The 13,018-nt window shown below is 47.0% G+C and overlaps 1 protein-coding gene across 1 annotated transcript in view; it reads left to right on the top strand.

The window, feature by feature from the left end:
• ptk7b (protein tyrosine kinase 7b) overlaps positions 1–13,018 on the top strand; it is a 90,188-nt gene that overhangs the window by 52,679 nt on the left and 24,491 nt on the right. The window contains exon 2 of the mRNA XM_036547411.1: positions 5,575–5,871. Within this exon, the coding sequence (XP_036403304.1) occupies positions 5,575–5,871 (297 nt within the window). The remainder of the gene's footprint in view (positions 1–5,574; positions 5,872–13,018) is intronic.

A 13,018-nucleotide genomic window follows, 5' to 3' on the forward strand; every position in this document is an offset into this window, starting at 1 on the left:
GACTTGGGTTTCGTGGGCTGCAGTCCACCTATGAAATGTCTCCTTTCTTTTCTTCCTCTTTTGTGGGGCTGTAATTGAAAAATGTAGAATGTCAGTCAGTATCACTGAATCTCTCCATCCATTCATGTAGTTTCCGTATTTTCAAAACATAAACACATTTTGTATCTCTCCTTTGATGGATGGTGGAAACTGTATGTGTTAACATAGACATGGACTTTTCCTTACAGGGGAAACTTCTCTGAGCTCTAGACTGTAATGTGCCTTCTACACAATAGAATGATCCTTACAGGGTTAAAAAGTCTTATTTCTCTATATGCAGTTGCATCTTCTACATTGCCCACACTTTTACCATATGACTTTTTCCTCTTCTTTGTGATAGGCATCTGGTTGTGATCTCTGTCCTGTTCTTTGGTGATCTCTCTCCTACCAGGGCAGGAATCTGTCAGTTATGTCTCAGAACAACCCACAGACCCACCCCAAAGCACATATGCTACATGTTTCTGGTGTAGAAATGCCACAACATTTGCTAGATGTCACGAGCAAACTTTGGTTTGGGAGACATATGAAGTGTAGGGAGGTCATCCAGCACATGGAGCCAAAATGGGGGTACAGTCAGGAGCACTGGCCAAACCAGCAGAGCTCACATCTATAACTCACAGTTAGAATGAGTTATGGAGATTTTACCTCTGGTTTACTTAAGCATTCATGTATTCCTCACCCTCCTGACGTGAACGCTGCCTTGTGGGGGGTCGTCAGAGCTGTCTCCCCAGCTGCTGTGTTAGGGAAAGGTTCTGGTTGGCCAGGCAGCTGACTGTCTGTCTGTAGGTCAGCTGAAGGGGGAGCAGGGTCCCCAGAGTCTGCCTAAGTCAGCAGCACAGGGCTGTGTGCATCTGAACGTGTCTCCACGTGTGTGTATACCTTGTGTCCCTGTGTATGTGTCTGTGTAGCTGAGAGACTCACTCTGTGTGTGTGTGTGTGTGTGTGTGTGTGTGTGTGTGTGTGTGTGTGTGTGTGTGTGTGTGTGTCTGTGTGTGTGTGTCTGTGTTTGCAGCTAAGAGAGTCACTGTGTGTGTCTCTCTATATCTGTGTATGTGTGTGCGTGTGCGTGTGCGCATGCAGCTGAGAGAGACATCGTGTGTGTGTGTGTGTGTGTGTGTCAGTGTGTTTGACAGGAATCTGAAGGAATTGACCTTCAGAATAGATGGGGACAGAGGGAATGTTGCACCAGGGACTATGTAGTCTCGTTATCTGCTGGCCAATAGGTTACAGACTGGTGTTTGTCACAGTGGCACGTGGTTGGTTTCAGCTGTAGGCTGTCTTGGTATCTTATCAAAGCTCTGAGAATGTTTAAAGTGTGAATTGAGCACAGCGGGGTAGGGGACAACTGGACCTTGTGTTTTCTATCGGACCCTCCAAGTGAAGACGCATACCTGACTCTCCTTGTTCCCCGCCCTTCAGGTTTTCTGAGCAGGAAGTGGGTCTCTCCTCTATCTCTCCAGAGCTTTGAAGCATCCATTCACCCTGTATAAATAGCTTTCAGTTCTCAACAACCTCACTAATTAAAGTGTCACAGTGATGGAAGACAGCCACAGCTCTGGATCCCTGTCCTCTCTGTACATGAGAACATGTCCGCTGACAAGATCAGAAAGTGCATAAGAGATACACAATGGCACTCCTGTTGCAAATGACATTATTGATCATGTCTGAACTTGAGAAAACCCTTCTTTTCCCTGTGGTAGAGAGACAGACTTGGCTCTGCTATGACATTTCACTGTGGTGTGTATGTGTGTTTGTGTCTGCGTGTGCATGCGTGTGTATGGATGTGATGTGGGTTGTGGTGCCTTCAGTGTTTGAACAGAGCTGACAGTTTGGCAGACATCCACATGCTTGATGTGGGCTGCACTCGCCCTCCCTCCATCTTTCTTGTCGTTTCTCTCCCTCTTCCTTCCATGTCACTCTCCACTCTATCTATATTTGCCTTTCACTCTCTCCCAGCCTCTCTTCCTGTCTCTCTGTCTCTCTCGCTGTCTCTCTCAATCTCTCTCCCTCTCTCCCTGTCTCTCTGTCTCTCTCAATCTCTCTCCCTCTCTCGCTGTCTCTCCTGTCTGCTGTCCTTAGCAGGCGCCTGCCCAGAAGAGCTCCTCTTCACAGGGTGACATTTGGAAGTGGCTGCCTACATGCTCCACTTACACCCCAAATCCCCGGGAGCATTTCCTCAGCTCAGATCAAGCAGGCAAACGCAGGGAAACACAGCTCATTCCAGGGAAATAGACCAATGCGTGCATTTTTGGAAGTAAATTACTGCACTTTTTGTATCATTGGAAATAATTGGAATCAGTAAAGTATCATTAACATGGCTTCTCTGACACTTACACTGAAGCTGACTCAAAAATGCATAAGTACACACACACATATAATATGCGAGGGCTTCTCAGCATTATTTATGCTGTCTTTGTAGTTCGGTGTGAAGATCCATAAGGGGGATGGCTTTCTCTCTGTTGTGGGCTTGGGGTGGTTCCAGCTCGCTCCTGCTCCTTCTGTCCGTCCCCTCTAGGCCTGAACCTGCACAGAGGGGGGCTCCTGTTCTGTTCACCTGTGTACTGCACTTCACCTGTCATTTCAGTGGGATGATCAGAGAGGTTGGAGCTCACCCTGTAAAGACAGTACGAACATGGGCACTGGGCTCGGTATGGGGGCTTGGCCATGCCCACCTCCTTGTCTTTGTCCTTGTCCTTGACAACCTTCTGACGCCGCATAAACCAATGAGAGCCTATGTGGCTGAAGCCTGGTTCTAAATTCTTATGAATGATTGCATACAACTGAGATCATCATGGGCACAATAAAGATATTTAGCTGCCACCATCTGAATATCACCACCTAGCTGCCAGGCTGTTGAAGGAGCCTTTCTCTAGTTTGTATTTCTGCTGGTAGGGCATGACTGCTGATCATGTGAGGACCCAGTGAATGTCAGAAGTGAACAGAATACACTTCTGTTCTTTTGTGCCGGAGGTCACTCTGGATAAAAGCGTCTGCTAAATGAATGTAACGTGATGAATGGGATGGCTGTCCGAGGTGCAGCGGCAGAGTGCGTGATCTGAGCCCGTGTATGCATGCGCTTGTGTTTGGACATGCATGTTGGAAATGGCGGATGAGTGAAGGAAAGGAAGAAACATGAGCATTCCAGCCTCAGTGGGCTGCATTTATGTGCCACAACACTGTCTTCTCACCCTTTATTTATTACTGTTGGATTAAGGAAATAAAATGCACAGCAATTTATGCAGAGGGTAGCGAGAATTAGACCCTATCTGCCTCAGTGGTGAAACTCCAGACACAAGAGTAGGACATTTTCTTCCTCTCCCCTGGTGCAGTCACCCCATGTAAGTTCAGCATGCTTACCTGTCACTCATGACTTGGCAGCTACGACAACTGGTGCACCTGCACCAAGGGGCAGGGCGCAGCAGCCATTTGTAGAGCCCCTGGGTCTCTGTTGCTGGCAACAAGGACAAAAAGGCAAGATGCCCAGCCTCATCCTTCCTCTCTGTTTAAAACTCTTCATTCAACATTCTTGAAAGCCTTGCTTTGGCTTGGGCCTTGGAGAAACAAAACGATGAAGCAGCCCAGGCTAAACCTAGAGACCTCAAGCCGTCCCTCATTAAGTACACACAGTTTGTCGGACACAAATCCTCTCAGCCTCTTTCTCTAACTGACAGAACCACATTGTTTTTAGAGTGAAACAGAAACTGACAAAACTGCATCATTTTTGCTGTATGAAAAACTGACAGAATGTTCTTCAGAGAGCGGAACATAACTGACAAATCTGAAGTGTTTTTAGTGTATGAATAGGACCTGACAGGACTGCAGTTTGCAGTCTATGAAACAGACCTGACAAATGCAGTTTTCCTGGGCTGAAACAGAGCTGGTGGGATGTTTTGGAAAATGTGTGGGCTCCCAGTTTCTTGCCACCTTTTCATCTGCACCCTGTGGCTCCACTTGAATTTTGGCCGCTCATGCATTTCACTAGCATTCCTGCTGTCCTGTCAGAATCCACCTGGAGGACAAACAAGCGGTGCCTCTTTTATGTTTCAGACTTCCAAGGAAGACTCATTCAGTTTGTTATTTACAAGTGAGAACTGATTGATGATTCTCTGAGGACATAAAATGAGAGCCAGAAGAACTTTGAATTTTGACTGAAACTGAAAAACATTGTTCATTTACAAACCAGTATATCATTTGCAGGGCCCCGGGGGTGGGGAGCAGGTTGTTGGGTGGGGTACCTTTCAGTATTTGATGATGGAAGCTCTGCCCAGAGCTGCATTAGGTCACTGGTTCTTCGTGGGGGCTCTACTGTAGCATCATCTGGCTTTGCCAGTGTCCCTATTGTCACTGTTATATAATTGTGTCCCTGCAAGCGGACAGTGTCAGGTGGGAACGAAGCTACCGAAGAGTGACATGCCCCCAGTGTGAGACAGCAGTTTGACCTCGCCTCTGTTGCCTGTCCCCGGGGAAGCTGTTAGGTGAAGTTGGGAGGAGGGGGCTCTCCAGCCATGACAGTAATGTAGACAGATGTCTCTCGCTGTCTCTCTGCTATGAAACGTATGGATTATTTTCTGCACAAATCAATATTACACTGTCTGTTTGCAGACAGCCTTTTCCAAGGTGACCGACATAGCTTACATATATTTTGACATATTAGATACTTAATGATCCGACAGCAGTGCCACACCTCTGATTTAAACCTGCAGTCATCTTCTCCTTACTGTAATCTTATTCTTAAATCCAGTTCCTGCACACTCTCTGATTTGCTGGTTTTATCTCTCCCCGGGGGTCTGAGGCAGAGAGGGGACTCATTGCAAACCCCCCCCCAGCTCCCAACAGGGGACTAGCCCCCTCTCACCAGGTCCTGTTGTCTCTGCTAAACCGCTCCAACAGCGTGCGCGGAAAGTGAGCGAAAGGTTGTATACATGCCACTGCGTCCCTGGGGGGGGCTGCGTCTCGGAGTCAGCAGAGCGTAAGGGCGCAGCGCTGTGACAGGACGTGGTCTGTCACTCCCTTCTCTTGGTTCCACTTCGTCTCCCGTGCTAATAGAACTAAATCAACCCGGGGACTGAATCTGTTATTTATGGATAATGCCAAGCAGTCAAGGGTGAACAAACAGTAAGAGGGTATTGATTCACGTGCAGTGTGTTGAGTTTTGAAAGGAAAACGGTGGGAAAGTAACAGTGAACAGTCCTTGATTGCTCTACAATAGGAGGAATCCTTAATGCTTTGCTAGGTGTGTAAAAAACTGAGCATGTTCTCTTACAGTACTCATACAGGTGACCCTCTGTGCAATGGTTTTGGTACCAGCCACAAAACTTGAGCATGGTGGATTTAATCTTGGGTTACAGATCTACTGCTAACCTTCTATTTGCATCCTAAATGTGGAAATAATTGGTGCAATTTGTGGTAACATGGCTGCATTAGGTCACGGTTGATGCAGCTCAGCTTGGTAATCCTGTTGCATTAAGAGTGGGAAGTAACATTTTAGTGTGGTTTGTGGAGTGATGACCTTTTTCCCCTCTCCTCGCCTTGCAGTGGTGTGTGCCCAGGCTGCCTCCCTCTACTTCACCAAAGAGCCCAAATCCCAAGATGCACTGCACGGGCGGAGCGCCATGCTGCGGTGCGAGGTGGGTGACCCTGCCGACGTCACCTACAGCTGGCTGCACAACGGCGAGGTGGTGACCGACTCGGACCGCCGCTTCCGGGAGGGCAGCAACCTCAAGTTTGCTGCCGTCGACCGGCAGCTGGATGCCGGAAACTTCCAGTGCGTGGCCTCCAACAGCGTCAGTGGCGAGGAGATCCGCTCCACCAACGCCTCCTTCAACATCAAATGTGAGTATGGGCTTCAGTATAGTATAGTAGTAAGGAACAGAGCTCATAACTGAAAGGCTGCTGGTTGGATTCACCACTGGGGCACTGCTGCTGTATCCTTGAGCAAGGTACTTAACCCAGAATTGCTTCAATAAATATCCAGCTGTATAAATGGATAACATGTATAAATTGTAACTCATGTAAGTCATTATAGATGATGCTTGCTAAATGATAATGTAATGAATATGGCCCACCACATCAGGGGAACCAGAACATTTCCAGCCCACGTTCCTCTTTATGAAACATAACCCCTTACACACATCAAGCTGCATTGAATATGCTTATGATTTGAAGCCTGCCTTATCCCTTTGGTTACCTTTCATACCAGAGATTGATATTGCCTAAATTGTGTGGTACAATTGATATTTCCCAGAAAACTTGGCCTTGACATGTTTTCAGTATGTTCATGGACTGTGAAATTGAATGCATGTTACATTCATAATCACAGACAGTCCTGTTACATTACTTTACAGGGGAAGGAGGTTTAAGTAAGGTTTCATGGAAAATTCCCTCTTTTGTTTAAGACATATAATACTGGTAGAAGAAAGTGCCATTGAGCAGTTATGTAAATGCAACACACACTTGCAAGAAGATCCACACCTCAATTCTGTCTACAGTATGGGATTTCACTCAATCCGGCAGGCTTACATCAAAAGTTTTGGTAATTACCTTTTGTGGAAATTTCCTATCATTGTTGGCACCTATGTTTTTCCTTTCTTTAGTTTCATTTATGAGAAAATGATAGGATAAAGATATGAAGTGTCCATTCATGCAGTTTGATTTGTGATTGCTCCTCTCATTTTGTGGCATTCTATTGTGTGTGTTGGGGGTGGGGGAGGTTGTTCCCATATATTTTGTCAAAGTAACTGAGGAGTGCAATTTTACCCACCAGCTATATAATTTACTCCTGGAGCATCAGTGTCCCAGTTTACATTTTATTCAGGATGATTTTATTTTCCCAGAATCCTTTGTCCTTTTCATCGCCCCACGGTGCTTTGGTTATCTGTCCCGCTCTGAAATGACTGCGGTTTTCTCCTGCCTCTGAAGTGGAGGAATCCCGTGTTACTCTATCTAGCTCCGCCTCTGACATAAATAACTTCCTTGTTTTGTGTGGGAGTGAGGCCCTCCAGGTAGAACGCATTAGCGAGGCTTTGTGCTGCGGCACCAGATTCAGCAGCGGCCTCTAGACCTGCACTCGCACCTGAGAGAGCTGGGCTATCTGTGCAGGGTCAGGCTGGGCTGTGCCATCCTATCCTCTGAGCTCTGCTGCCACTGCTTGTTTTGGCAAGGTGGCCATTTGAGCAGCGCGGCAACGTTCGTAAATGTTTAGCTAAAGTTTGCCTCAGATCGGTCCCTTTGATCTCCGTCCATGCGGAGTGGCTTTGGTATCCCACATGTTGGTGAGCTTTCTATTAATAAGGGACAAGCTGTAATCCCGGAGAACGCTTTTGTTTTTTAAAAAAATATTTCCTGCTGAGCCCTCCAGATGACCTGAAAGAAGTCATACTTCAATGCCCTGTAATTAAGAATGATTTATCTCATCAATAAAATCAGAATCGATGGCACAGAAAAGGAAACAATTTGAGCGTGAACCACAAGGCTCTAAGATGCTGAAATGAATTAAGACAAAGAACAAAGTGGCTTGATCTCAGGAAAACGAACACTCACACGAATAGGTGTTTTCCTTTTACAGAAACAAGATGGAGTAGAGAAAGCCCTCCTTTATATCAGTTGCCAGGATTAATTGCTTGTAAATTAGCGCCTGGCTGCGAGCGTCAGATAATGAGGCGAGCTCGCTCAAAGGGGCTTGTTTTTGGTGCCTCTGTGAAGCCCGGCCAGGAGGCTGAATGAGTGTGGCCTGATTTTTGTAATGATGGGTGGGGCTTTTGACAGCTTGGACTGGGAAAGTAACACAATGAAGTGTCAGTGAAGTGTTGCATGTGGGAAACTTGAGCTTGTTGGGTCAGGCTGCTTAATGGGGGCTCATTAGGAGCTGGCTCTGCCACCCAGTTGACCATCGTCATGGACCAGTGAAGCCCCTTAGAATAGCAAAGTGTCCCAGCTAAGGTGCTTCTGATAGGCTGCATCAACTCCCGAGACGCTCGGTCACTTTCTGTCTTAGGAGAGGAGTCCTGAGTAGTTTGAGTTTGGTTCTGTCCCTCTCCCTCTCCCATTTCAGCCTTAAGGACAGTAACAGGGAGTAACTGGGAGAGATTGTGGTGATTGCTCTGATGTCTGAATTGTCCTCATGAAAATGGGCAGGATTGTAGCCTTAGCTATTTTTCTTTGAGCTCATATTTAGATGATTGGAGGTTAGCTATTGCCTTTGGATTCTCAGCAGAGAGAAAATAAATTGAAAAGTGATTTCTGAAGCCTAGAAAGCGTTCTTCCTTGAACCTCTTAAGTTCAGTAAATAAAGAACAAAGTGGAGAAGTCACCCCAGCTTGCCACACTTCATTTAGAGCTGACGAGTGATTATGGGTGCACAGTGTTCTCCCTCTTCCAGAGTGAAAAGTCCACACTTTCACAGCATTCTGTGTATATTTTTGCACGCTGTGTGCAGGTGTGTGTGTCTTACATGCTGTTTGCATGTGTGCTTACGTATGAATGCATGTGTATATGACCACGTGTGCATGCATCCCACATATGTGTGCATATGTAGGCGTGCTTGATGCATGTATGTGCATGTTACGTGTGTGCATTTGGTGTTTGTGTGATTATGTGTGTGTGCTTGTGTGCATGTGGGACTACAGCATGTGTACGTGTGTGTGTGCATATGTATGTGTGCATCATGCATCTGTGTGTATATGTATGCATGCATGCAGGTCTGTATATGTGCATACTAAGTGCATGAGTGCAATCTGAGATCTCTCCCCTCCCTGGGTAATCTCCCCTGGCCTCTCAGGCAGGTTTGAAAGAGGGGCTTCTTGACAGCTGGGATTTCCAGCCGGAGACTCGCGGTGCCAGGGCTTAAGTGGCAGAGCCTGGTGGGGATCTTCCGCTTTCCAGCTGCTGACACGCACCCTGCGTAGCTCGCGTGTTTCCGTCTCGCCTGACACCAAGCCCAGTGAGGGCCCTGTCTGCCCTGCCACAGCTACACTCAAAAACGTGTCTGCTAATGTGCTCTTCTAACCCCCGGGGGGAGTGGGAACAACAGCGCGGATCCCCTGGTTTGCCCTTAAACTTGGACACGAGCCCTGGATCTCGCCCAGGCTCCTGGTCTCTGCCTGGGGCTTCTCATGCCCCATCTAGCTAATGTACAGCAGAGTCCAATACAAACAATATAGTGCTGCACTTTATTTAGCCTCTAAGGGCCAATTTAGGCTTATACAACAGTGCACACATGTAAACACACATTAACAAAAATATAAAGCATACATGAAATTGAGGGTAAAGACGGACAAACCCACTAAAAAGCGTTCCGTGAGGCCTGCCTCCCTCAGTGCGGCCTGTCAGCTAGCCTGCAGAACACTGAGGCTGACAGCACAGAGACAGATTGGGCCAATTATTTAAATCCCTTTTTACATCTTCCACGTCACTATAGGATCTCCATTGGCCCATGTTCACTTTAATTAAGTGTCTCTGACAGACGTTTGGGCTGAAAGTTGATCTTTCTTTTAAAAACAAAACAAAAAAATGCTCTGGAGTTGTGTGGTAGCATTTGTTTAAAATAGGCAACAACTGCCTTTTCCCCCCTGCTCTGACATTGATGGAAACACTTCTTTAAGAATCCCTTTAAAATGAATCTTACTGGCAAGTCAGGGCTATTCCTCAGCAGCTGATTGGATGTGTGGGTCCTTGTACTGGTTGTTGGTGTTGGTGATGGAGATTTCTCCTCCAGGCTTCACTTCCTAGGTGAGCCCCTGTTGGGTCGCTTGGGGATTGTGAGCTGTCTACCTCAGAATAGCATCCTTTACTTTTGTTTTTGTTTGTGTGAAAGGAAACATAAAAGAAACATTCAAACACATACACCACACCTTGTGAGGATGTATATCTCGTGTAGGTGGTGGCCACGCTGGGCAGAAGTCATCACATTATATAAGACTTTGCAAACAACTTTGCAGCCCAAAGATGCAGGAACGGTGATTAGTAGACAATGATAATTATAAGGTAAGAAAAGTAATATTTCACCAAACATACACATTGCAGTCTCTGCCATGAATTGGTGTTGCGGTGCTCCATCTCTAAGCAAGGGGTTTTGTGGAGAAGATGATATGATGCAATCGGTTGTTAAGATTTTTGGTATTCATACAAATTCACAAAAGAAGACTTGTGCTGTGGTCATTTATGGAGGTACTGCCTCTCCTTGTTTTCATCTGTCATGAGCGTAAAGTCCAGCAGGAAACAGTATGCAATGCTAAGATGTCTTTGCGGTTACTATAAGGAGGTGGGAGGAGGGCCTTGATTCGCATGCCCTGATTAAGAGAAAATAACCACAACCCCCCTCACCCCACCCCACATCATTAAAGATGCATTTATGCACCATGCTGAGCCAGTGGGAAATACAAATTCATTTCTCACTCAATGGCCTGTGCCCTAATCCCATTGATCCAGCGCAGTCATTTAGTATAATTATTGTGGTATAATTAATACATTTTTACACCATGTCAGGCTCTGTAGTTTTCCTCTTTATTCCCAGCCGGGCACCTGTGGTCGTCTGCTTGGTTAATCTAGCTGTGTCTGTTTGCCATGAAGAGGATGGCAGCCACAGGCTGTTAAAACGTGAGCTGGGTGGAGAGGAGTGGAGGGGGGCTTGGTGGAGCGGTCAGGGGTTCAGGGGGAAGGCAGGCAGCTTTTTGATGACCTGGCCCTCCCACTCCTCACCCCTATCCACTTAATTGGCAGTGAAAGCGAGGCTTCACAAACACCAGAATGGGTGGAGCTACTGTGTGCTGGCAATCACTGATTGATTTGAACTAGTCGGCATTTTTTTTTTGTGGAGAGAAGATTCTTTTGATTGGTTCATACACATCATTGACTGTGAGCACATGGTGACGTCGCCCTCTATGGGGTTCATCACTACTAATGTCTAGTGACATGCATGCCTGGATTTCTGGCTATACATTGTCACAGGGCCAGTCCTGTGCAACTCCAGCACAGTCTTTTAAAAACTGTTTAAAAAGTGTTACTCATCCCCGCTCTCTGTCCTGCTTTATGTTATTGATTCCTGCTCTCTGTGTCCCGGTGCTCTGTGTTACTGATCCCCTCTGTCCTGGTACTCTGCGTTACTGATCCCCTCTGTCCTGGTACTCTGCATTACTGATCCCCTCTGTCCTGGTGCTCTGTGTTACTGATCCTCTCTCTGTCCTGGTGCTCTGTGTTACTGATCCCCTCTGTCCTGGTGCTCTGTGTTACTGATCCTCTCTTTCCCAGTGCTCTGTGTTACTGATTCCTGCTCTGTCACAATGCTCTGTGTTACTGATCCTCTCTATGTCACAATGCTCTGTGTTACTGATCCTCTCTATGTCACAATACTCCGTGTTACAAATCCACGCTCTCTGTCCCAATGCTCCGTGTTACTGATCCACGCTCTGTCCCAATGCTCTGTGTTACTGATCCTCTCTATGTCACAATGCTCTGTGATACTGATCCATGCTCTCTGTCCCAATGCTCTGTGTTACTGATCCTCTCTATGTCACAATGCTCCGTGTTACTGATCCACGCTCTCTGTCCCAATGCTCTGTGTTACCGCTCCCTGCTCCCTATCCGGATGCTTTGTGCTACTAATCCCTGCTCTTTGCCCCATGCTCTGTGTTACTGATCTGGCAGCATGATTTAGGATTTGTTTTTAAAGCCTCCTCTCATTGTGGCCTCAGTGCCTTTATCATCCGGATGAGAAGAGTTTGGACGCGTTGCTGCAAAACAGAGATGATTTCCTCAGAGTGCCGTTTTAGTGAAATGCAAATCTCCTTTGTGCTCATCCTTTCACTGTTATTATCTTCCTTTAATTAGCATAATTCCCCCTGTACTGTAGTTATAGCAATGGGTATGAATGTTTGGGTGGTGCAGTGGCACTTCTGTTGGAATCCACGAATGCCACACATGTGAAACCCCTTTTTTTATAAATCTGTCTACAATGGTCTCTTTCTTCACATACTTGGCCATTTGGGGGTGGGGTGGTGATTGAATTCTTCTTTCAGTATAAAGGGAAATATTCACCATGGCAACTGATAAGCTCACTGGGTCCTTACACGATGTAGCGTGAATCTCCTCGAAACCCCTGCCACTGTGCTAATATTAATCTCTGGTCTGACAGGCCGCAGGCTAATCTCTGGACACGATTCTAACTGTGGCGTGGTTTAGACCGCAAAGGCTTGTGTGTGTGTGCGTGTGTGCTTGTGTGCGTGTGTGCGTGTGATGGTCTTCCTGCGGGTTACCATGTGCTTTTCCCATGCAGAGGTAAGCAGTGAGCTAACTAATGCGTCCGGAGGTACAACGCTGAGGTGGGTAAGGTGAAATGATTGGCACTGCAGATTTGCATTGTTGGCAGGTGTCAGCAAAGACATTGATTAAACAAGACTGCAGTTGTGCCAGAGGCCCGGTTGCTACTGTTTACTTGGCTCACTGTAGTCTTCACGAGCGGCTGCAGCAATTTTCTAAATTTGGCGAGATTCAGTTCAGCGGCGGTGGGATGACAGAGCATGGGCTGCAGTTACCTTTCTCCCTCAGTCGCTAATGACTCCTGGGCTGCGTTTGCCCCAGGTCAGCGTGAGAGGCTGGCGTCTCATTAAATTTGCTTGTCTCCTAGCCTGTCCTTAACTGACAGCCAACTGACAGACAGCGGATGCTAATAGCTGAGCGAACCCTGTTTATAAAAACGAACACAGAAAGAGCACAGGAGTGATGATCCTGGATGACTTTGCTGTGCCCACTTGGGTCGGGGTTCACTGCCAGTAATGGTGGGAAAGTGAAGGGGAGGTTGTTCATTTCTGTAGCCTCACAGGTTTGACCTCACGGAGCCTCTGTGCTTCCCTCCTCTATCCCAGGCAACATCATTCAATGCATGTTTTATAGCCCATACAGACATGTCAGGCCTAGCGGGACCTGCAGCACACTACATGCGAGGGCCGTGACACGCAGCCCACCCAGGGCTGTTCAAGCGGCCATT

Source organism: Megalops cyprinoides, chromosome 15, assembly GCF_013368585.1.
Source record: "Megalops cyprinoides isolate fMegCyp1 chromosome 15, fMegCyp1.pri, whole genome shotgun sequence".
In the NCBI taxonomy this organism is placed as follows: domain Eukaryota; kingdom Metazoa; phylum Chordata; class Actinopteri; order Elopiformes; family Megalopidae; genus Megalops; species Megalops cyprinoides.